Consider the following 26762-nt stretch of genomic DNA (forward strand, 5'->3'; position numbering starts at 1 on the left):
TAGTGGAAGCAAATGGATCTTATTTCATCAAGTAGAGCAATATCAATCAACCAGTTAAATAATTAGATGCTACAATAATTTAAGATACACTAATTTAAGATGACTTAATTCTAAATAAGAGTTGTTTCATGAATAGAAAAATCTAGAAAAAGAAAGATGATGTACATTATCAAGGCTTATTACCTCGGTCTATAGTTCTGTGCTAAAAAAAATTTCAAAAACGTTTGAATTACTCAAAATCCTGGCAAAGATGAGAGGTCTGCAATTCCCCTTGGAAGGTCTGCAATCTTTTTAAGAAGAGCAAGCCTATTATTCCTGACCTGTTCTTCTTCCTGCAAATGATATTTATACGCTGATGTAAATCTTTCAAGTTTACATGCATAGATGTTCGTCGTTCATCACATGAAAATAGGTACATACCACCATTACGAAGACATTATCGAAGAAATCAGCAAGTGGCTGTACTAATTCCGAGGATGCATTTACAAATTCGTCGATTTCAATACCTATTCAAGGCAAAAGGAATCAAACATAAACTTGTAAGCATTTTTACTAAACAACATGAACTTTGGGGTCTTTTGAGATTAGGATTATTTTATGTTGCTGGATTAAATCTAGGAGGATCATGTGCATCTCAAAAACTGAAAGAGGGTATGTGTGTGTTGACATCACAAGGGTCTAGACTATGACACTTATGTATAAAATATATATGATGTATATCGCATTATCAAAATTTTTATGATCATGATCAAGTAATCGAATGAAAAAAAAATGCTAAGGGAAAATATAAACTGGAATACCATGATAAATTTGTTTGTTCACTGACAAGAAAGCAGTCCACAAAGCTCTCTCTTCCTTCGTCTCAAAAACAGCTTCGTTCACCTTGAATTTCAACACAATAAACAATTTCTTAGCAAGAAGGAAACTATTATTATTACTCAAATACAGATTACATAAATACCAAGCTATAAATTCTTGTCATATTTTTTTATAGTGAGACTAAGATATACACTGATATAATTTTATATTTATTTTAAAAAGTGCAGTTTTAACTTGTCAAGTATTCATGTTTATAAACAGCAGTTTGTTTCCCATAGGCTCGATGAACCAACTCAAGGTTGAGGTGGTCCATCTAACAAAATAAAAAAAATAAAAAACGATCGCATGGATTCAACTATATATAGATATGATGAACTCAATAACAAGAAAAGACATGATATAACCATCAGCCAATCACTTTTACCAGACCATAGCACCACATATGTGATTCTGATTACACCTAGTAAGTTATCGATAAGGTCCTTTCAGACGATTCTCCTAATGATTTTAGTTGCATTTTATGTCAGATGGTGATGCACAAAACATGTTCATTCAACTTCAACAAACAGCAAGTTTTCATCCCCCACTTTCCCCGCATTGAAAGAGAATACATAAAGTTACATACAATTAAAAGTTAATATCATGCGTCCAAAAAAAAAAAAGTTAATAATCACAGAAAATTCTCTGTTGCATGGGATGACTGCTAGTTTAAGAAGCACACCTCTGTGTTGTCATTTAAGTCCTTTCCTCGGACAATTCTTGTTGGCCGGGAATATGCTTCAACAACCTTTGGAAGGAGATCTTCTTTGAACAAGGCTTCCATCTGAAACAAGGCTTTTATCTTAGAACAAGGCAGCAATTTATAATTGAAGAGATTATACCAAATTACCCACAACCACCCATAATCTATCCCACTGGGATAGAAGATCAAGGTACATGCAATCAGGAAGGTAAAGATCATGGCAACATTTAGCAATAAAAAAATCTACAAACAGCTTGTATAGTCTAACAGAAATTAAAGAAGGAACATGAAGATTAAAGGAAGAAAATGAAATACTATAACTTATTAACTGGAAAATGATTGTTGATTGTATATAGAATTGTAGATGCAATATGATCATCAATGATTTTATTTACAATCCCAGACTTTTGAGTGGTTGAACACTCTCACTGATCTCTATATATTAAGTATTTATAAGTCTTAACTTCTTCAAGATAATATTAAGAACTACCCCTCCCCTTAGGCTGGTTGCCAGGTTCATTATATACTATTAGACTATATTAGACTGATTAACACAGATATTATCTTGAGACTTGTAACTTTTCATTTAGATCAACTGTATTAAATCCTAACAAGGTTATGAATTTCTTTAGACCTTCAATTAATACTGCACTCAGAAGGAAATTTGATCACCCGTCAGGCAATCATTAGAAAAATCCAAAATGCATGATTTTTTAATCTTAAGGTTATCTGCAGCACAAGGCAAAAAGAAATCCTTTAAGAACATGAAATCAAGAAAAATATATGCAATTGGGCAATGTGTTTTTTTTTTTTTTTTTTTGGTTGGGGGGGGGGGGGTGGAATATGCGGGCCTAAGAATCCTACAGGCTCTAAGACCCCGAGGTCACAATTTATTCAGACTTACTCATGCATGCAAAAATCCACTTCACTTCAAAATTAATCAGATATGAAGGTCATACTTGAAATATAGAAGTAAAATGAAGGACAACGAGAATAATCAAACAATTGCTGACTCAATAGACTAGTTTGGCCCCTCATACTTGAGGCACTGAGCACAAGGATAGCATTTTGCAACATACTATTCAGACATCAAAATGATTATATCTCAGAAAGCACTAACACACCTTTACTGCTGATTTTGCTGCCAGACATGGCCAATTTGCACGCTCTATAAGAACTGACCGGACAACTTCTGAATTTATTCCCCTGTCAACCTGCCACCATATTCCAACCAACATGGACAAGAGCAATTGCATTTCAGTTATAGATTTATGAATGTCCATTCAAGATTCCAAATACATTAACGAAGTTGGACATACTGATTTTGTAAAGAGACATCCCAACTTTTTAACATCATTTCATCGTTAATTTTATTTATATTTATTTATAATGAAGAAAAATCTTTTACAAATCAGCAACAAGCAGAAAGTACAAGGATGGAGGACAACTTGTCTTTGTAACAGCAGAAAATTAAATTACAGATTTCCCTGCTGAGCAACTTCTGAAATTTGTATTATGTATTTCCCCTACTGAGCAACGTTGAACACTTTCACAACCCCAGTCCACAATGAAGCTATATAGCTTATGTTATCCCACAAAATATTAGCACTTAAAGTGGTTCCTCTTAAAATCTGCGCATTCTATTTTGACCATTAACACCACATAGGCACATAACCACCTTAAAAGCATTTTGCCACAAATTCTTTTCTTTTGCCATTCCAAAACCTACAAACTAGACTTGCAGCATGTCCAAAACAGTGTGTGTGATAACTAGGTATTCACCATGCAAAGCAAAAAGCCTCCTCCAAATACCACTTGCATCTCACAAAGAACAAGACGTATGAGCAAACTGACTATTGACACAACACAACATACCCATATCTGGCGAATAGTCATTCTTGGTCTTCTTTGGAGAATATCATTAGAATTGATTCTCCACAAAGCCAACTAGCCAAGGTCCACACAAGTGCTCTCACCTTACGAGGAGCGCTGGCCTTCCGAATCAATCTATGAACAGGAAAAAGGGGGTACTGATGTGGTGAAAAAAGGCATAACATAATAAGACTTGATACAATGATGCCTGATCTATCCCCAAATCATTTTCAGAATCCTATCCTTGAAAATTACAGTGAGTACATCATGTCTCTATCATAAGGATTCTTCCACAAATGGAGATCCTAATAATTGCTAGACTGTGGAATGCAAATAGGAGCTTCATGTACAGTGGACTGATTATATTATCGAGTGAAACACCGAAAATAGTTAATCCTCTCTCCAAACTTCCTCCCAAAATCTAATGTAATTGTCATTCCCTACCTTGAAATTGACTATCAGAAAGACAGAAATGATTTGGCAAGCAGACATACCACACTATGAATCCCACTTGTTTTCGAGTAAATCGTACTTACTCTAGATTACATGAAGCCACAACAAATGAGTTTAAATTTCCTAGAGAATGATATACGAGCTATTGCTTGGTTGAAACTAATATGGAATTGGGAGTGTGTATCTTCTAAGGAAGTTCTATAGTAGAGTTTCCCATGGGAAGTAGAAACTCCCAACATTCAACCAAACTACTTTTAACAATTTCTAGAAAAATCATTTCTCATGCACTAAAAATTCCTAGGAAGTATCCAACTATCCATTATCAAACCAAACAAGCGCTAAATGTGGCCTATAGCTGGTATTAATCTTGATTGGAATAAGCTTGGGGATACTGTGACAAATTTCCAAGGAAGTATGCAAGTATCCAATGTCAAACCAAACAAGCGCTAAATATGGCCTAGCTGGTTTTAACCTTGATCTAAATAAGCTTGGGGATAATGTGGCTTGGTGTGGTGTGAAATTTTGAATAGGTAATTCATTTATTTGAGCTTACCTTGAAAGTAATCCAGAGTCAGAGAGACTTTCTAGGAACCTATTATCTTCCAGATGTTACATAGACTTGATGGTTGGAAAAGGCATGTTTTTCTTTTGGGAGGAAGAATCATGTTGCAGTCATCATGCTTATAACTTTTCAACATTCCCATGGATGTTGCAAATAAGATGTTATATTGCTTTAGAAAGAAGGCAATATAATTATAAAGCCAATTTATGCTGAAAAATCATAAAGAGAGACTAGGAAAGTTGTGCTTTGATTAAATAGGCACAGCATACTCACCAGATATTGCTCCAGTCTCCGTGTTACAAATTGTTGTACCTGCAGAAATGAATGATAGCTTAATGCACATGCTTTCTCTAACAATTTTTTCAAACTAATAGAGAGAACAGGATGCAACTGGCAACTAACGAATGAAACTACAATAAAATTGAGAAGATAAAACAAGATCTTTTCAGAAGAATCGCCTATGAGATTGAAAACATACTAGTGGCCTACCCTGTCAATTTTAAACATCATTTGAACAGAAAAAGCCTTCACATATGCATGAGTGTACAAACAGAGCTCCAAATAGTCAACACCTAGACACTAGAGAGAATTCGATCATAAATGATTAGCTCTTACATCATCTATTGTGCTGCTATCAACTTTAACAGGTTGGACCTCAGCAGCAAGCTCCAGAGAATGTCGAAAGTTTAAATCTTTATTATTTTCCACCAATAATTGCACCTGCCACAACAGAAGTTGGGAAAGAGATACCTTGAATTTGGTGTGACTGTTTCACTCTTCAAGAAAAACAAAGAACTTAAAGATCTCTTACCAGGCCATATGAAATTCTCCGTAGACCAAATGGATCATTTGTGGAACTAGGCTGACAACCCGCCCCAAATAAACCAACAAGGCTGTCCAGTCTGCAATATGAAAGCAACAGAATACAGATGCCGCCAAACTAAAGTGCCATAAAAGTCTTAACATTTTAAACTCAAATTAACTTGCTAAATACCTGTCGGCTATTGCTAGAACATTTCCAGCATCCGTTTTCGGCAATATATCTCCTGAATGCTTAGGGAGTGTAATCTCGTATAAAGCCTCAGCAATCTGTCACATAATTTAGATCATTAAAAATTTGGTAAAAAAGGATTTAGGGGAGGGGAGGATGTTGGGTAACAAAATTGATAATGTGTAGACAGGCAGCACTCGCAGCAGACAGATGGCACAACAACAAACAGATACCCCAATTCAAGGAGATCACAAATTAGTGGCCCAAACCAGTTACATATTCTACTAGAAAATTTTAGTGATGCAGGTCAAAGGTTAGACCTGCTCAGAGTATCCATCTCTGTAAGCATAATGGCGAGCCATTATTCCTGCCAACGAAGTAAACTCAGTCACAACAGCAGTAGAAAGATCTGACATAGCAAGGGATGCAGCTTCCTGTATATTCTGTAGTTGCTCCGATTGAAAACCCATGGATGAGGCTAATTTGGTAACAATAATCTCTACACGCATCATTTTATCCAGCATGGTTCCAAGCTTTTCCTGGATAGGCAAAATCAAAGTGAGAATCAGTGCAACAAAATGAAAAACTCAAAGACAAGGGAAAATTAATAGTCATCAAACCACTGTTCACTGTTTCTCAGGACAGTGGAACACCAGTGTTTTTGGCAACTCAAAAATATGCTCACATTTGAAGTGCGCTTTAACAAGGTTGGCTCTGATCAAGTTAATTTTTAAGGGAAATAGCAAGCTTTGGTAAGATAGTTACGGATTTAAACATTATATGTTGGTTCTTTGCAAAGCTCCTAAAGTATAAGATGGTCCTGCAAATTCTCCCTCAGAAAATTAAAGGCGGAGTTAATTTGCAAGACCACCTTTTTGAGAATTTTCGCAAATGAGCTTAGTTTTGTGGAACATCAAAATCAAAGTTCAGTCCAAAATGGGATTTTCTAATGCCAGTGGCAAGGTGAAAAGATGTTTACTCAATCTATTTAGATTTGGTTGTATACAAATCTAAAGCATTTCAGGGGTTAGAGCTCAAGAACCCAGATAAAAGATGATATTAAAAAAAAAAAAAAAAAAAGGAAAATACATGAACTTACTTGGAAAAGAATGCCATTAAGTTGACCTCTAAACTCCGATAACTTCTTTCTGGAATCTGTCTCGTAGAAGAATTTTGCATCTTCATAACGTGCTCTGTGGGAAATATACATTTTCAGATAAAAGAAAACATTAGTCAAGCAATACAGTAGAGAAATAATAATTTGATTAAAAAAGGTCCATATTCTTTAATCACTACAACAAAAAGTTGCCCAAAAACTTTTGCTATTCACACCCATCAGCACCTAAGGAAATTAGTCACCTTATTCCAAAGATATTCTTCATTAAAAAAAAAAAAACCCCAACCCCAAGAAATTGCTAACAAACTAACAAAAACAAATGCTCCACAACATCTTATTTTCTTTCTCAAGCTCATATTTCCAACTTGCACTAATTTTGTTACATTGCAGCACCAAAAATAAAACAATTTTTTCTACTCCTCAAGCAAAGAGCAAAAACATCTAGAGAGCTAGAAAACCAGCAATGCAGGACTACAAGACAAAAAGAAAACTACTGAATAGGACATTCTAGGAGGATGAATAAGAAGATGAAAACCATCTAAAATGCTGTACAAACAGTAGCAAACAACAAGGTCTATAGAGAGAACACTGACAGAAAAGCAGATAAATCTAGTATGCACAAATCCAAGGGAGCTTATAAACCTGATCACTGCCTCATTCCCTTTCCTCACAACATCCACATTAATATCCCCATTTGCCACCTGAAACCAACCCAACAAAACTAGTAATCACAGGATTCCATCACATGCAGCAACACATAACAAAACAAAGAGCAGATATACAAATATGAGTCTCACCGCAATAAAATATGGCAACAACCTACCACTCTTGTCAGCAATTCCAAAGTATTTCTGATGCTTCTGCATAACCTGCATCATAGGAAGGCAGAAGCTGATAAGGCATGTTTCACCTCCCTTCTTTAAGAGATTCCAAAATAGTTTGGTTTCAAGAGCAAGATCAAAGCTATTATGAAAATAAAAACAGATGCTAGTTTATAACTATATCAAATCTTGACAGCCAGCTTCAGGCTGCCCTAGTAGAGCTATTGTTTTAAAATGGAAAATTTGTCTAGAAAGGACATATATGTTCACTATTTTGTCTGGAAGGACATTATATGTTTAAAGTGGTCTAAAAGGACCTTATAAGTTGATTTTGTTGTTTGGGGGACCTTGAGGTCGGATTCCAGCAATAATTGACTTTTTTCTCCGATGTTGACCTCTCATGTGACCTTAAAAAATGATCCCCTTTTCTTTTTTTCCAAGATTTCCCTCAAATTCCCTTATTTTGATTTGTGTCATTTGGGGATTAGAAGAGAGAGAAGAAGGAATTGGAGGAAAATCGTGGAAGAAAAAAAAAGAGGGTATTTTTTAAGGTCACGTGAGAGGTCAACGTCGGAAAAAAAAAAGTCAATTATAGCCGGATTCCGACCTCAAGGTCCCCCCAAAAAACAAAATAAACTTTTAAGGTCCTTTTAGACCACTTTAAACATATAAAGTCCTTCTAGACAAAATAGTGAACATACATGTCCCGTCCGACAAATTTTCCTTTACGTTTAAATTTTCCTTTAAGTTTAAAGGTGTAAAAGTAGCTTTACGTTCACAGGTGTGGGTATCCTTGGAAAAATTAATTCATAGTTTCACTCATCCGTAAGGGCCCATGACTTGAGACCTAAGAGCCATATATCCTTCAAATTCATTAAAAAAAATTTAAGTATCAAACATTTGGGATATAGGTAATTAACATTGGATGTGAGGATATGACGATATGTTAATGCAAAATATACAAAAAGAAATTGACATCCTCACGCCTAACTAGCATACCATTGTTAGTAGATCTTTTGGAAGCATTAGGAATGATTCATCAAAATTTCCCAGTAATGGAGTAGGTGCTTCAATCAAATTTACAACCTACATGTGACAAACCAAGAAGAATCATCTATCTAATAATTGATCATACAGATAATGTGACTAAGCATTGACAATGCTTATAAAATGCATTAGGGGTCAAGTACCTCGTCCAATAAACCATTAGGCATAATTACTTGTCCATTTACAGTATCAGCCAAAGCAGTTGAATGCTCCACTATCACATTTTTACGCTCCTGTAACCAAAAGTAATTAATCCTTGAACAAAAATAGCCAGCACCCCCTTTTTGAAAACCTACACTCTTGAGGAACAAAATGTCATATCTATATATAATACCTCGATATCAACAGATATGCCAGCATTCTTCATAACAACAGTGTAGGATTCTGCACTTTCCACCTGAAAACATATCAAGTCAAAATACATTGCCTGTGTAAAAACAAAGTTTGAAGGACAACAAACAAGATGATAAAAAAAGACTTGCAGAGTAAATTGTCCACGACCTAACAGAACAGAGTCAGATTCTAAACACACTCATTTCTTTTCACACCATATTAACCATGCAGGTGTTTGGCTATTGTAACTGTAAGAGAAGAAAATTAGTAACTTTTTCAAAATTGCAAACTCATACATGTCCACATTCATGTACATACCTTGACAGTTGCAAAAGGTGTATTACGAAGACCATAAGATAAATTTCCACTGCAAAGAAAATTTTCAAAACAGAATCAAACATCACAGTATTTAACAATGATCAAATAACAACAGCAAGAATTTTGAAGCAAACTATAGTAATTTCCAGAGAGTTTGCATGTCACAGCTAATGTGTAGGCATGAGGCGGATTGCTAATAAACAAGAGTCAGAATTATACAGTAAAATTTTCAGGACATACCATAGAAGAGTAGGAGTATGCATTTAAAGAAACAACATTCAATTTAAAGAAACAACATTCAACTAATGTCTGAACAAACTAGGGTTTTAAGCTCAAAAAAATGCTAAGCATGTGTATCACCTTATGCAAAGATGACAATCATAACAAAATGCAGATGATAATATGATGATTCGCTTGAGAAATAACTGCAATGTGAAGCTCTTGTTCCTACAAATGATGAGATTGCCAATACCAGCTAACACAGGACATTGCAGCACCAACGGTAACAAATATATTTGATCATACACAATACTTTAGGTATTAATCAGCTAAAACCTATGACAAATAACTGCTCAAGGGAAAAATTCTAATAACAGAGGTCAGAGCCAGTGTTACCTACTTCCCCAACTCCCTCCCCCCCCCCCCCCCCAAAAAAAAAAAAAAAAAAATTCACCATCCCACCCCATGCGAAATGCAAAACGAAAAAGGCAAACTATACTAGTTAGTTTAGTAATTCTTGGCCCAATTAAACATATTAGGTAGCAAATTGCAAACCTGTTCTAAATCTCACTAATGAATTAGGTAGCACTTAAGAGAATTTGGAACAAACAAATAGTCAGGTTAGGAAAAAATGTGCCAACAAACTAATTCTCCCTCCCATTGCCGCCGTCTCATACTTACTTAGAAATCAAGTTGAATTTATAATGAATTAATGAACTGAAAATGAGGAGAAGGCATAACATTAGGAAAAATAAAAGACCCCCAATACCCATCAGAAAAGGAAATAAGAGAAAGCTTTATAGAGCCCTATTCACTGCAAAAACCCTTGTTTAATAGACTAACTTTTCTCTAAAAAAATCATGAATTACAAATATAGTTCCTTTGAAGGGTACAATTACAAGTCTAAAAAGGATCACATGCGTATGGAGGGCCAAAAAGGGACAGAAGTAAACATCTAGATGAGCAATGCTGCAACATCTGCAGAAAATAGGCGAAGGCAACATTGTAGCAAAAATTACTTTAATTACCTGGAAACTCCAGCAAATGTAAATGGAATGATAACATCACCATGAAGAGCCATAATCCAACGAATAGGCCTACTGAACAAAACCTAAAAGCATATATAGAAAAATCTGCTCAGCTCACAACCATATATACGTAGTTTATATATTTTTGTAATTATCAAAATATGATAATTTCAGCATGTATCAATATAGTTGGTAATACATGATATATCAATGGAAAAGACATCATAATCAAACATATGTTTGGTCACAGCATTAATAGCATTGCCAGTCCATAGCAAGGAAAAAACATAATGTATTTCAGCAGTCAGCAGAGGTAAAGAAAAGCCAATTCTTTGCACCACCAGAGACTCTTAACCTTTGATTGGGAGGTAAGGATTTTTTGGATGTGAATATATAATGTATACAAATAAAAGAAAAAAAGTATTAGATGTGAAAATCTATTGTATACTAATAAATGAGTGTAGATCAGAGAATTTTAGTTTTGTTCTATAATAATCAATTTTATCAACAAAAGTAATTTCCGATCAGGACATCTAAGTTTAGATAAGTAACAATAGATTTTCATAGTTTAATTAAAGCAGTAAAAGAGAAGAGGTCCAATATGGTTGGAGCCATAGGGCAACTGTTTTTACCCCATCCACATCAGACCAGACTGCTACAGCACCGACTTAATCGCTTGATGCCTCATCAATACATACAATGTTACAGTAGCAAGATACTATAAAGAGCTGAAGTGGATTCCTAAGCAGGTTCAAAACCATATACTACATTCACGGCTACTTTTTCTAAATAAATACAGACTAATAGTACTTAGCTCAACACTAATACATAAGACTGGTAAGCTTTAGATGCATTAAGTGAAATTTTAGATTCTCAAACCATGGAAAATCCTATATTCCCAAAGTTCTAGGGTACATAGTCCATACACTTCATAGTAAACTGACACATATTTACAAATACATAAACAGATTATGGAGACCATAATTATGTTTCAGAAATATTCACAGCATTTAGTCAGCAACCAAAACCACTAATTCTTTTGGAAACAGAAATATTGAATTAGCAAACCATGGGGTAATTTTTTTTCCTGAAAGTTCATATATGCATACTCCCTACATACCCTAACATTTTTACACCTTCTGTTATCCTCTCTCATAACATCAACCTTTCTCTCTAGATCTCAATTGACTTTTTTTGTTTCTAAATAACATTTAACTACAACTCCTAATGCTTCAGCACCTAGGAGTCAGTTGAATTCCAAATAAATTATAGCTGTCAGCACAACATATTTCTTGATAATTTTGCGTACTGTGACAGCCAAGAGTTACACAAAAACATTGCCAGGTAATAAAAAATGACACTACAAAATGGTTTAAGAGTACCCTGGGAAACAAAAACCTGAGAATTCCAACGCATAGATTTGGGGAACGATAATTTGGCAATGGTTCCGGGGAGACCTTCAGCTAAAACCTAGTGACCAGAATAGTCAGATTAGTTTTCCGAGCAGACCGCTGTACTTAAGAAATAATATACTTCGTACAAATAAATTGAAAGAAAAAGATCAGTCAGGAAGCTAAAGTCAAACCTCCAAAGCAAATCTGGAGGGCTCCGTGACACGAGCGTATATATACTGAGTCTTACCTGAAGTTAGAAAAACATATGATCAGGACCATTATGCAAGAAGCTTCAAAAAGAGCCATTTATAGAAGTTGCATCAGAATATATTATCACTGTGCATGAAAGGTGTTGAATACTTGAATGGTCACAGCTTTAAATGGGACGAGTTAGGACTGCAATACTTTCATTTCATTTCTTTGAGAAGGGAGGAAGATGTCATAGATCATAACAACATGCCCTCGTCTCATTTAGCAATGTACAGATATAGAACAGCTCTTCCAGAAAACAGTTGGGGAATGAAATGGAACTATCTACATTATATCATTTATTCATTAAACAAGCTAAACATGCAAATATCTATTAGAAATTAAAAAAAGAAAAAGATCCATACATATCAACAATCTAAAGACCAAAATTACCATCTACTTTTTTGTATATAGAGTCCAGAGAAGTATTATATCTACGACAGAAACCCTCAACAGCCTGCAAACAAGTAACCCAAGCATTAAATGAGTGCAAGAATTTAATCAATACATAAAAGAAAGGTAAAAGAAAATGAATCATATGTCACAATAGTATTGGCTCCACGTTCTATATAAAGTTTAAAGTCAAGTATGAAGAGCTGTTAACAGAGTATCATACTAAAGGCATAATTTAGTGCATCATATGCAACTTTTATTCATTGAGCCGATGAAGAAGCATGCTTTAAATAGAGTACATCAAGTAATTAAACAATGAAGTTGAACAAACTCTGAATTTGAGAGCTTAATTTATATGCTTGACTCTGTGTGTTTATGGTGTACATAAAGTATGTTAGGGATTGTTGGTTTAAGGTTATAAATACCTGAGCCAAATTGATATTCAACTTGTCAATTGAGATTTTGTTCAGCCAGTAAATGTAGGTTCCCCTAGCAAGAAGTTAAGTATATAAACTAGACTACCAGCTCACAGCTTCAGTTGATAAAATATAATCAACCAAACTCAAAGACTACGACTAAAGGACTGTTAGATATGGCCAATATGGATACCTTTGTTGGATTCCCTTGGCTATCAAATGCCTTAGAAGCTGGGGGTCCTCGAACCTCAACCTCATTTTCAGCTTGCCTGGCACACAAGCCATCAATGCAAACCTGCAAAAACAAGTCATGGTGATTCAATACCTTTTGTTCTCAATCTTTATTATTTATTTTTTGTGGGGAGGCGAGAGAGGGGGTTAGCTTTAGCTACTACACTTCTCAGTTCTGACATCAATTTTTGGTGGATAAGAATAGGAGAAGCTAAACAAGAAAACTGCACGTATGTAGTATGCTAGAGATAGGACACAGGATCTTAAAACCAAATCAACAAATCTGCATCGGTTCAAAGATTTTTATTTCTGATAAGATTGCATAATTCTTAGTGTTGTGATCATCTAGGAATCTTGCCATTCACTTTTTCTAAAGTCATTTAGGATTCCAAATCATACAAACTTTAATCAACTACAGAAATCAAAGTATCTTTTGTGCAGAATTCCCTTCATCTAATATAATAGTCAGGTTGTCCCATCCCCTTATCATTAAGGAATTAATTTCTTCGAGGTAACTTCAAGATAGATTTGCCAACACCATCCTCCATTTATCACCCAGCTAGAAAGTAGCTAGGAAAAATCAATCAAACTCTTATATTCGGGCTTTAAATGTTTCTTTAAAGCTGTCTCTATAATCTAAATATGCATTTATAGAGGAGTTCTAATAATCAGATTCCACGCATCAATATTAACTTATTAACCTATCAAATTTGCGTAGCTTGAAACAGGCAGAGACGTATAGTTGATATTTTGAAGATAAGATTTTAAAAAATAGAAAATAAAAAAAACTAAAGTAGTTTTTAGAGCCATACCACCAATCTTCGAGGTGTACCAAATGCTTGCACTTCATGATGGCCCAATCTTTGCTTTTCCAGCAATTGCACAATAAGATCTTTCAACTGGAGACAACAACACATCATTAAAATCACAAAGCCCTACCCTACAATATAGAGGCACTGAGCCATAGGTTAGGACCACAACAAATGTGTTAATAGTCCCAACTCCCAACACAAAAATCAGTTTAGAATATTAGAGCGCTATGTATACACCCACATGCATGAAGACCAGAAAAGATATCACATGCTGGCAAATTCGCATGTTAGGTTGCAACATCAGTGTCTTATTTCTCAATTTTTGGTAATGTAAGGGTAGGATTAACGAAATTAACATTCAAGCAGATTTCATATTTAAATATTCTTGTCAATCTTGTACCTTGTTGCCAGGCAGCTCTTCTGTAATGATAGATGTTCAGAGAGTATATCAAAGAGTGAGCATGAACCAACCTGCTGAGTTGCATATGATACATCTTGTGACGGCAACTCTTCTGTTCCAATTTCAAGGGCAAACATCCTTGGCTCTACAGACACCTATTTAAAAATTAGAATTTTGAATTTGATTTAGAAATTAGGAAAATGAAATTTGAAGCAATTCACCTTAGTTTGCATTGATATCTATGTCATAACATCGGTTTCAAATTAAATATTTCACAAGAAACTAGACCAGTAAATAACACAGAGCATGAATAGTCAGAACAGCAACTATCACCCACATTGCTAGAGGCAATGCAAAAGCTTGCTACATTGAATCTACATTAGTATGATGGAATCATTATAGAAATTCCAGACATCTTCATTCATTTGATGGAAAACAAGAGACAAGACACTTCTAAGATGACAGCAACTTCAACATATATTACCAGCAGTGGCGTAACCAGAAAATTTTGCAAAGGGGTGGCCTAACCAATAAAGTAAAAATTATACCCCGACAAAACATAGATGCATATATAATTTCGTTTTAAAAAAAAAAAAAGTCAATTGTTTTCCTCTTCATATTTCAGCCTGGAAAAAATAATACTACGCATTAATTTGATCAAATACATACTAAAATAATATCATTGAGTTATACTTCCTCCGTTCTTTTTAGCTGACACGTTTCTTTAGTCACGTTTGCAAATGCACATAATTAACCATTAATATCTTTAATTACCGATAATTAAAAATTACAAAAGGATGATATTTTAAAAACACATATCGTGATGAATCTAACACGATTATATTTTTCATTACGTATAAAGCACAAAATATTTTCTAAAGGTTAATACTCCCTCTGTCCTTTTATTAGAGACCAATTTCTCTTTATTACGTAAGTAATAAATATTAGAAATAGGTCTCTAATAAAAGGACGGATGGAGTACATAATAGTAGTTCAATTCATAATCTAAATTGAATTACTTTATTTTAATTAGGTAATCTTGATACATGTATTTAAAAATAGGGTAATGATATATGTAGCCCTTAGGGCTATATATAAGCATTTAATATACTTCCTAAAATGGAATCAAGTTGGAAATTCATGACAAAATCACTCGCAGATCGGTGTAATTAATGTTACTTTTTCCTCAATATTTTCCTTTTTAGCTTCTTAAATATAGCTCTAAGGGCTATGTTTATCAATTTCCTTAAAAATATTATAAATGAAACTTCAACAAACTACGTATAAAATTTGTAAAGTAACAAAAAAGTTCTCCTAAAATATCCAAGTGGTAAAAAAGATTCTACATTAGCAATTGTAAAAACTAAAAATTACTGGAGTAGTAGTTAACCTAAGTGTTTAACCTCTCTACAGCTACAAGTCTACAACTACAAGTATATAATAGGCTGAATATCTAAAGAATAATTTGAAGTCTTTTTCCATTATATGTGGATCATAGAGGCATAACAATAGATGTACCCCATTCCACTAATTTTAAAAGTAAGCCATGTTATTCTTCCATAGCTCCATACGATATCTAAACTCCAGCTCCCAAAATTTATCTATGAGCTGGCACAGACAAGAGTGAATGTGACAAGAGCAGCTTTGATGAGAAGCACTAAACAAGGGGAAAAAAATTATCTTATACTATCCTTTCTTTCAATAAATGCATATTACTAATTAGTATTTCCCATAATCTTCTTTACAAAGGTAACTAAAAAGAAAATCACATGTTCCTTTTCCACTTGAAACAATCAATGTTGAACAGCCTTTTACATGATCCCTTCAGAATGCCCCAAAAATTCTACATGCACCGTACCAGTCCAATTACTCTTTTCCATCCCAAAGATTTCTTTGTTTTAAACCTTAAAAAACTATTCATTAGTTAAAAAGATAGAAGACTAGGGCCACTTAGAGATCTAAAATTGAGTGACAACGTTAGCATGTATCAGAAATGAGAACAGGGAAAGTATTACTATTTCTTATGTACTGAAAAATAAATAACGTAGTTAAGAGAAAGGGCCACCAAAGGCAACACGTCCATAAAAGATTTAAAGCTACAAGAAAGATAATCAAAAACCATCCCAGCAGACAGAATCACAACCAGGCTAATCATATTTCACAGTCCATAAATAAAGCTTACCTAACCAGGCTAATTGCTGTACAGCAAGAAATATCTAGTCAACAAACCCAGACCAAAATTAAAAGAATGAGAAGACTAATCATGGAAGATACCCAAGTCCTCTCAACAAACTCACACTATATATTAAAAGAGAGAAAAGCATCCAGCCTACTCAAATGCAGACAGATAACAAACAAACAGTTCATGCTTCTACAAAGACAAGAGAAAATCACATTAATAAATAGTAATCCAGATTTATAGATCCGACATTTTGCTATGCACAATAGAGTGATTTACATTCTACAAACACAATAGTAATGTTGCACAAGTGAAATATATAACAAAACATATATAAACATGACATACTTGCAAAGTTGCAATACATAAGAACTTGACACGATAATTTAAATGGTGCATCACTGCATGCAATTTATGCCAGCTACGAGCAGATGATCACTTTCCCCTTGTGCATTGACATGATCAGTAATACATATTAGGCTACCAAATAAGGCCAAGAAAAAGAAGAATTGCAGTGAACAAGAACCAGAATTTTCCACTTTCCCCATGTGCATTGACATGATCAGTAATACGTATTTGGCTATCTACCTTTTCTACTGCAGACTGGATGACCTCACTCGGACAAGTTATAGGGCCAAGCTCAGCAGAAATGCCTAGAGGATGACCAAGAGACTCTCGTGTCTTCAGCCACAGCTGAGCACATTCACGAGCTAAACTGATGCATTGCCAATAATAAAGATGAAATTAGTGTGAGTACACCACCGAAACAATAGCAATATTATATGATAGCTATTTGAAATATAATATACTGACAACCCTTAATGGCAGTTAGATATTATTCTTCAGTTCACCACTAAAACAATAACGCAGTAAACAAGAATCGAAGATAAGGGGGGTGAGGGCAGTAGCATGCAGCCTTCATACTAAAAGCACTAGTTTTAAAATTAATGACTGGAGACAAGTGCATGAAAAAAGAGGATCTTCAGCTTAAGATGACATTAGCCTTAGAGTAATTGGAAGACAGGTCTCTAATTTGACTTTCATACAGAAAGTGGAAAACACTTCATTACTGACTACTATAAACTATAGTCATGTGATGGGAAACATCAATACCAGTTAGCAGCAATTTCAAAGGCTTTCATTCATTACTCTTTAAAGAAAAGAAAGGGAGATAAAAGCTAAAACAAAAAACTTGCAGAAACACTAGATTTTGGGACGAATAAAGATAGGAGACCTAAGTTACATTTCCCCACTGTTATTACTTCATTATTATTTTGGTATAAGATAAAAGTATTATACTAACACCTTTGAAAAAGGAGCACAATGTTTGAATAAAATATACTGTATTAGACATGAAAGATACTTGACCACTGAACATGATCTGGTACAAGTAAAGCACGGCTAGGAAATAATAACAGAAGTTTACTCACCTACGCATTCGACCAAAGTAACGAGCACGTTCAGTTACACCTACAAAGCCCCTAGAATCTAAGATATTGAAAGCATGAGATGTCTTCAGAAGCTGATCATACCTAGCACATTTATAGGCATGTTAATTTTGCTGACCATATTCTTTGTCCAGAATTACGAAATATTTATACATAGTAGAGGTTATGGAACATACGCAGGGATAGGAAGGCCCAATTCAAGTAGATGGCGAGCTTCCTTCTCAAAAAAATCAAAATGTTTCTGAATATGGTCGACAGTGGCATGCTCAAGATAATAAGCACTCATCTCCTTCCTAAAAGTAAACATCCCATTCAAGCAAAAATAAACAGAATAGGTCAAATATATAACTATATAAGATAGAAGAGAAATACCACAAAAAAAAAAAAAAAAAACCAATTGATTACATAACTTAGAAGGCTACTATGGTAGTGAAGGTTAGAATCTATCAACGGAATTTATGAAAGTGAAGGTGCACAAATGTGATGAATTATCACATAATCAACAAAATTGGTAGAGTTATTATAGGAGGCAAGGCTTTATTATTGACAAAGCTAAATACATCATAGCCACTATAGTCCCTACCAACGACAATGTCCCCTATGAATGGTGGTGGTGCTAATGTTATATCAACACCTATAAACACAACAGTAATCATAATAGCAACCATTTATTAAAGGAGTTAAATAATACTTGATAACAATAAGAATACAGTTTGTTATGAAAAACCTTGATGATAATAAAGCACAAGTTTCACAGCTCAAAAACCTACATATACCGCTCCCTCCATTCCTTAATGATTTCCTTTCAAGGATATGCATACATATAATGAATTTCTATTACATGCATTGGTAAGTAAAACTAACAAATTATCTCGCATTGGTATTTTAAAATAGAAACACTGATTTATGTGATAAATAGAATGGAATAGGAAAGATTAGTAAGTGAACTATACTAAGCAACACCATGTGATTTTGAACACAAATAAGACTGGACATGAGGCACGGGATCTGTTAGCAATTTTACAAATAAAAGTTAACTGGGGTGAATTATTTACTCATTCTCTGAAAACAATTCTCCATATGTGATCCCGTCTGCATACTGTATTTTCTTGAAATGATCAACTTCCTGCAAACAGTGGTGGAAAATTTTCAGCAGAAACATATAGAGTGGGAATGTGGAAGTATACACCTAGAAACACAGACCTGTAGCAGCATGAGAATTCGCTCTAGGCCATAAGTGATTTCAACAGACACTGGCAACAATGGAAGACCTCCAGCCTGAACAAAATTGAGACAAACAACATGAGACAAACTGATATCAAAATATGGAGGTAGCCATCTTTTTATTTAAAAGAGAATTGAGAGCGAAAACTATCATATGGTAGAGGACAAGTACTCAGATATACTTGAAGTATAAACTAATTTGATATTGAAATGGTAAAGACAACATGATTGAAGGAAGCCTTTCTTTAAGACCATTAATATTGAAATGACATTTGGTTTCAAATAACTAATTTGTATTTCTGTTGACTGTTGCAAGAATAAACTAGATATTGAGGACAAGACTTCATGATCAGTCTGTAAAAACAAGCTTTAAATAACCATTTCCAAATCAAAAGTTCATTATGAAACAAGTTCATTAAATAAACAAGCTTGAAAAAGGGGAGTGGGTGTAAGGAAAAGGAGGATTAAGTACGAGAGATGTAGTAAAAAGGTCGTGGTGGATCAAGTAGAGGGAAACGCGTAAAAATTGTGGGAAAAGGGGATAATATGGTATAAGGTGTTTGATAAAGATAGAACAAAGTAGAAGTGAGTAGAACATTATGAACCACCTCAAAACGGAACGTGAGTAGAGCATTGAGGTACAGAGAGAGTGTATGTATATTAATGAGATAACGAGATGTTCCTCAAAGAGAAGGATAGGTGTGCAACTTTTTTCAGTTGAATGAGCATTATTTAGTACTGAATGTGTATATATTTTTTTTGAACTGAAAATACTTCTGATTTCTAATATGAAACACAAATGAACATTCTGTATGTACATAAATTTGATGAAATAAATAGTTGCAGATTGAATTCAATAATGTACACGTCACATTATGTTCATAAATATGCATATTCATTTCAAAAAATATGCACAGAAAATCCTTCTCATAAGGAAACAAGGAAGAATTATAACCTGCTGGAAGTATGTGAATTGAGTGATCTCCATCCCATCCATCCAAACTTCCCAACCCAATCCCCATGCACCAAGGACCTGAAAACAAGCAGTATCAAACAAAAACAACAGTGAGTATGCATAAGAGACATAAATGCAGACTTGAGAACTTCACAATTCACCTAGCAAGTACAAGAGTTAAGCCATTAAAATATGACAAGATTATCTCCAAAGTAAGGGTAGGGCTAGGTCCACCAGTGAAAGGAAAAAATTACCGGACTTTCCCAGTTGTCCTCCACAAAACGTATATCATGATCATTGACATTAACACCTGAAATATGCACCAACAAAATATTAACACCTGAAATGATGCACAAGAATTACTAAAACTGAGATGGAACAATGGAAATCTAAATGAGCACCAATACAACAACAAAAAACCTTAACATCATATGTCCTATGTTAATGTTCACTATATATCAACAATCAGAAGGTAAGTGTCACACTTCCTTTGTGCCTTTGATAATCATCTTGGGTTTATCTAGGTTGATTTAGGTTCAAGTGTTCAATCTCATTAGTATATGTGGCAAGGATATAAGGATGAAATAGTTTTAATAAGAATGAAGTAGAACATTTTTTTTTTTTTGTTAATCTTTTGATGAGATTGTATAATGGAGCCAAAGAGGACACCATCATCTCAGCCTGGTTCTTATACAAAAATACTATAAAAGATGAATTAAGGACCTTTTTCAAGCTCTAGCTTACCTCACACGTGCATGATGTTAGTTCAGTAGATAACAATCAAGTACAGAAAGAGATACAAAAGAAAATTGATACCTAAAGCAGATAGGCTCCGAATGAAGAGATCTTGAGAATTTCCAGGATCCGGTTTCAATATAACCTGAGATCAGAATCCAAATAAGAGTATACTTGATAACCAGAGGAAGCAACAGAGTATTTTCAAACTTCAGTTTTTTTTTTTTTTCTGGTTTGGATACATTAAAAATAACAGCTCTACCTGAAATTGGGTATGGCGTTGAAGACGGTTTGGATTCTCCCCATAGCGACTATCATCAGGCCGGATGCTAGGCTCTACATAACTTTCCAAAGGAAATTTGTGTCAATGTTAGAGCAACCTACATAACAGTGATATTCAATAGAAAAACAGAAACAACTACAACCCCAGAGTTAAAGGCTGGATGCCATGATAAATGCAAGATAAGCCTCTTTAGGTCATGAACTTATCTTAATACAATCCTTACAAGAAGATGTTAATTGTGAAAAAAGTTATGTCATCAGCAACTGATAAGTCTGAAGAAATTCACCCTCTTCAATTTATTGACACCAACATTCAGTACAGAAGGTCACCACCGCAAACATATATCCAATCAACTATTGCAACCATTTAATTCATAATTTTCTCTACATAAGAGTAGAAATTTTATTTTTTTTATTCGCTAGAAAGACATTACCACAATAGGTGAGCAGTTCTGAATGAAATATATTAATTAAAACTATCATATGTTTTATTATGGATAGGATTGCACCAAAATGAAGCAAAGAATTCAACCCTATTCCAAGAAAGTCGTGATCAGAAGATATGCTATTCCTTTCTACCACAGTACCAAAGTAGGGCAAGCACTCAGATTCTTAAGAGATTTCTTCCAGGACGTATAATCAGCAGGTACCCTATAACAAGTGTATGAGTGTATCTAGTCCATAGTCAACTTCCAACAAGAGCAAGGTTCAACTGCAACAGCCTTTACCCACGCTTTCTAACCCCAATTATGCTATAAGCTCCAACAAATGTGAATTTAAGCAAACTGCACCAAGACTTAGTTTAAGAGCTGACTCCTTATCTATTCCCGCTTCACACCAAATTTTGGTGTGGTCAATTTAGGTTGAGTGACTAACTGACTATATTGTCTATTACCATTTAGCTAATATGGGATACATATTAAATACAGCCATATTTTATTTTGGTTCAGGTCGGGTTAATTTTGTGTTAGATAGCCCATGTTGAGCTCGGATCAGGTAATAATGTAATATAGGTCACATAAGTTTTGCCAATCATATTGAGTTATTGACAATGCTACATGTTCACATTTGTAATTCTTTTACTGCCAATAGGCAAAATACTTCAAAAAAACTTTTAACCTCCACACCTATAGCCCAATGACCCACAAACCCTCATTTATGTCCTCAATGCTTAGCCACCTGCCCCCTCCCCTACCCCCCAGATAGAGGGAATAGGTAAATTGAGAAGATGGACAGGTATCCCTAACTCCTAAGCACATAAACTAAGAAAAAGAAATATAAACATAATCCTAACATAAATTAAATGATTTCAAGTATATGATCCTCGGTGGACTTTGTCTCTTGTGAATAATATATTCAAACTCCAACCATAAACCAAGAACCTTGATCTTTGGGGTTTCAGCTAGTAAAGAATCTAATTTACAGATTCTAGCAAACATAGTAGATGCACTAAGCCATTATTAAGACAACCAAAACTACTTCAGCTGTAAGGCGTGCAAAACACATACGACTTCTACTGTAGTAGCATGAGTTACGTATTCATTCAGCAAAGAGAAGAACATATTCACCTTCTAGCATAAAGCTTGTTTAAGATGCAAATTGTATATCCCAGAATAATGGAAGGAAAAGGAACTAAAAACATAAGTAGAAAATAGAAAATGATAGCACACTTCGTACCACCTAAGCCCGAAATTAAACCAGAAAAAATAGAAATATAGTTATTAAAATTTTTGGAGTTAACTTACGCAACATTCCATGGCTCTGGACCAAGGACCCTCAGATATGTCAGGGGATTCATCGTCCCAGCTCCGACCTGAGAAATACAAGAATCTCAAAGATGTATCTCAAAGGCATTATAGAAACAGTGCAACATCATTAAGCAAAGGAAAAGAGGAAACCTTACACCAGCAATTTACAATTAATCTTGCTCTCATTTGAGCAAACAGCAATCAAGGTTCACAAATAAAAGCGCAGGTAAGTTTTTAATAGGACTAGCTATAAACTACCATGTCTGCATATAGATGAACTAGAATTCTGTTGAAATTTCCTAATCCATAACATGCACAAGTGCAAAACCACACAAACAAATGACATACGTAATTTATAAAAGCTTGTCCACTAGATGAAGAATAAAATGCAAGCAGGAGATAGCAATCCACACCCAAAGAACTTGGCCAAATCCTTCATATTTAGGGCATTGCTAGCTTGAATCAATATAATATTCTCAAATTTTAATTACAAACTAGCCATTATTCAATCTAGTAAGAGACGGCATCACAAGAAGCCCAAATTACACTCACGGGATATGTTGAGGATCAAAATATCATCCACTAAAAGTAGATCATAAACAACTATATGAAGTAAGCGGACACAGCCAGCTCGAAAGCCATTTATGGAGTCCATACTTGCTACTTTTTACACCATATTGTTAAAAGACTTCACCACTAAAATAGTATTGGTGAACATAAATCTCCATTACATAAGCCTCAAGAAAAGCAGTAAAAGACCCACTTAATTTGCTAGAGGAACCCAGTTATAGAGTGCGAAGAGAAGCAAATGCTCTCAACAAGGGGGGAAAAAAATTAAAAATCAAAGGAACTTCCACCACTCAAGCCATTGGGATATCTTGCAATATAAGAAGCTCATTGATATTTCCATGTCCATTGAACAAGTCCATCTCAAGTCCCTTATTCAAACACTTATGTTCACCAAACAACTCCATCTCCTGTAATGTAATACACCAAAGACGGACATGAAGCCTACTAAAATCCTGTAGCCAACATCTCATAACCCATAAAAATACCCACTAGTAACTTAATATCTCGTTGCTTGGCAAACCCATAGTAAATTACGAGAAATCCCAAGAAAAATATTAAGAGTCATTCTAATTTCAGGCTATTTATGGCCCACCACTTCTCATTTTCCTTATATAATGCTTTAACAGCAACAACCAACCCAATGTGGTAGTGTTGATCCAAATGTATTGCACACAGCTTTAACTCATCCAAACATGTGTAGAGATCATTTAGAAAGTGGAGTAAATGATGTTAATGAAAATTACTCGATATACCAAAGGCTAAGGGTATCCACTTTTAACACACACACAAAAAGGAGGGGGGAAGAGGAAGAGGAAAAGAAACAAAGAGGCGAATCAGGAGAAATTGCAAGGGTTGAAAGATCACCCACCTTGGGGGATGGGGCAAGGGTCAACCACATGAATAGTATACATGTTAAGAGTTTCCTTAGTATAGTAATGTGAAGGTAAGACATGGACATAAAAGTTGGTGCAACCAAGTCACGTGCTAGTGAAGAGCCAACAAGCACCCCTAGACCCAGTATGAACCGCCACCTCAAACAGGAAAATTTAGCATAGCTCGCTCAATCAATAACACTTTGTATTTTAAACATAATAAATAATAAGCAACAGATCTACATTGACAATATCACTCCTCGTGCAGCACCTGAACATCAAAGGTAAAGCTACTAGCAACATAATCTGGAATGTAAACCGCATGTTGGTGGTGGTGAATTAAGTATACAAATGCTGCACTGACTTGCCCAAATAAAATAAAGCTTTCATAAGCTACAAACCTTTAAAAATAAAAGTACCATAGAATGTATAATTGTTTATTACTTTATTTCTATATACAATTTGAAAGTAGCATGTCTATCAAACTTTATAAAATTCATCACAGGGAGAACAAGTTACATCGATCGTGAATCCATATCAAGTGGGACACCCAAACAATAGGTATTAAACAAAGAAGGTGCAAACCGCAGAAGGAATCTGCTTTTGTACAACAAATTAAGATCACCTCAGTGTTGCTGCATTGCATAACTGCACACCCTACAGAGGCCCAATACTCCTGCAGATACCCAAAAAACAAAAAGATATGAGACGATTACCGGTCAATCGGTCATATATGAACAGAATTCAATGTCCAATCCGGACGGAGCAACATACAGTTATACACCCTATGATCAGATCATTATTTGTTTTATATAACTACTTAACCCCAAAAGATAAAAGCACAAACGCTAATTTTGATGTCAAACCCATGGGATGAGGTGTATTAAGACTTTTGGTACGATAATGCTTAGAAGAAGACTTAAATGTTAAACTACTACAGTTATTCAAGGAGATGAAATACTCAATAGAATGGGACACAATACTGTCTCTAGATAACAGCTAGAACTGAAGCAGTTGCCATTGTTCAACTATAATTTGGACAAGAGAAAAAATTGCATAGTTATTTCTCAATTCTCACTTTCAATTGTTTGATTAAGTAAAATGCATAAGTAAAATGCATATGTATCCCATATCGAATTCAATGTCATCTCTTGGGTACCAAAAACCATTACTTGCATACTAGTAAACTACTCCCCCTCCATATCAAATGAGCTTCTTGTTTGACTTTCATACTCTTTTAAACATAATATCATTAAATTAATGAATTGAATATCATACATTGCAATAAATCTAGCAAGAACTAAGTCATAAAATTAAGAAAAATACATAATGGCAAGAATTAAAGGTCTAAGATACCAAATTTGATCCAAAAGTCAAAGGGAAGAGAATTTGATATAAACCTGAAGACGCTGAATAGCTTGTTGGAAAGTGGGCACAGAGGCAGTACAAGGAGCTGAACTGGGGTCACCATTGTCGGAAAAATTATGCTGCAAAGTGGAAGCGGCGGAACTTGACGACGCAAAAAAGCGACGATTATGGGGCTTAAAGCAAAAATGGCGAGTTGGGTGAAGAATGAAAGAGAAATTCTGGGGTTTATAGTTATGGGGTTTAAGGACTGAGATTACTAATGGGAGTGTGAGGATCCCCATTTGTTACTTGTAATTTGTTTGAGGAATTTACAGTAAATGAAAGAGATTAGTTGAGATTAAGATTTGATTTTTCTGTTAATGGGTATGATTTTCCGCCATTGAAATAGAGTTTGAGTTCTTTGAAGGTTTTTAATTGTGGATAAAAGTCTGGGTTTTGGCTAGTTTTGGGTTTTAGGGAAGGAGAGAAAGAGAGATAACGAGGGAGAGGTGTGAAAAGGGTGTACCACGTTTTGGAATGGCTCGGGTTGCATAGTGCCCCATATCCATCCGGATTCCGGATGATATGTAACATGTGTTAATATTCGCTTGTCCGGTTGTTCCATTGGCCGGATTACCTCGAGTTTGTGGGTTCCAATAGTTTGAGCAGGAAGAGTGTGTTCTAATTTACTGAACTGATTGTGGTTGAATTTAAGCTGAACAGAACAGACTCTTCGAGTCCAAAGCAAAGAAAATTAATCCGGTATATCAATCGAAAAATATATACTTTTTTTTTATCTTCAATCTAATTCAAAACCCTTAAAAAAAACTCAATCTTAAGGGGAAAATACAAGTTGATAAAGGTGAGAAACAAAATAGATTTATTAGCCGTGTTAAATGAAAATTCAAGGGTTGATCGATTTTTGGGTCAAAGGACATTAGGGTGAAGTTAGATTTCCACTATAGGGTCTGAACACGTTAAGAATGTACAACAAGGTTCGAGAACGGTATGAAAGGTTCTAAAAAATTCTAGGAACTCTTGTACATATCCGCAGGCTAGATTTGCGAAAAACTCTTCGTATTAGGAAATCTCTAGAATGGAACACTCTAGGCCTGTACTTGGGAGCCCTATAAATAGAGAGCCCCCTCATTTGTAAACCATCCAAGCAAACTTGTAAACCCCCTC

General features: G+C 34.8%; 1 protein-coding gene across 2 annotated transcripts; it reads right to left on the reverse strand.

The window, feature by feature from the left end:
• On the reverse strand, nt 1–26145 carry LOC110726666 (glycine--tRNA ligase, chloroplastic/mitochondrial 2-like). 2 transcript variants are annotated; one of them, XM_021906137.1, is made up of 36 exons: nt 25631–26144; nt 24856–24906; nt 22786–22853; nt 21021–21102; nt 20840–20903; nt 20278–20333; nt 20024–20101; nt 19048–19122; nt 18900–18970; nt 18021–18137; nt 17827–17928; nt 16985–17111; nt 14289–14372; nt 13818–13904; nt 12968–13069; nt 12359–12422; nt 11908–11963; nt 11721–11792; nt 10323–10405; nt 9076–9124; nt 8759–8821; nt 8568–8657; nt 8377–8463; nt 7354–7425; nt 7199–7257; nt 6539–6632; nt 5760–5978; nt 5443–5537; nt 5260–5350; nt 5064–5168; nt 4722–4760; nt 2686–2775; nt 1541–1642; nt 801–882; nt 421–506; nt 1–332 (listed from the first exon to the last, which is right to left on the reverse strand). In XM_021906137.1, exons 1-36 carry the CDS (start codon nt 25877–25879, stop codon nt 234–236), a joined length of 3210 nt encoding a protein of 1069 aa, XP_021761829.1. In that variant the 5' UTR covers nt 25880–26144; the 3' UTR covers nt 1–233. The 2 variants fall into 2 exon arrangements, with proteins under 2 accessions (XP_021761829.1, XP_021761830.1); XM_021906138.1 differs by lacking the exons at nt 1–332; nt 421–506; nt 801–882; nt 1541–1642; nt 2686–2775 and adding an exon at nt 3169–3568 and having other exon boundaries at nt 25631–26145.
• Between the last annotated feature and the right edge of the window lie 617 nt (nt 26146–26762).

Source organism: Chenopodium quinoa, unplaced genomic scaffold (genome assembly GCF_001683475.1).
Source record: "Chenopodium quinoa cultivar QQ74 unplaced genomic scaffold, ASM168347v1, whole genome shotgun sequence".
In the NCBI taxonomy this organism is placed as follows: Eukaryota; Viridiplantae; Streptophyta; class Magnoliopsida; order Caryophyllales; family Amaranthaceae; genus Chenopodium; species Chenopodium quinoa.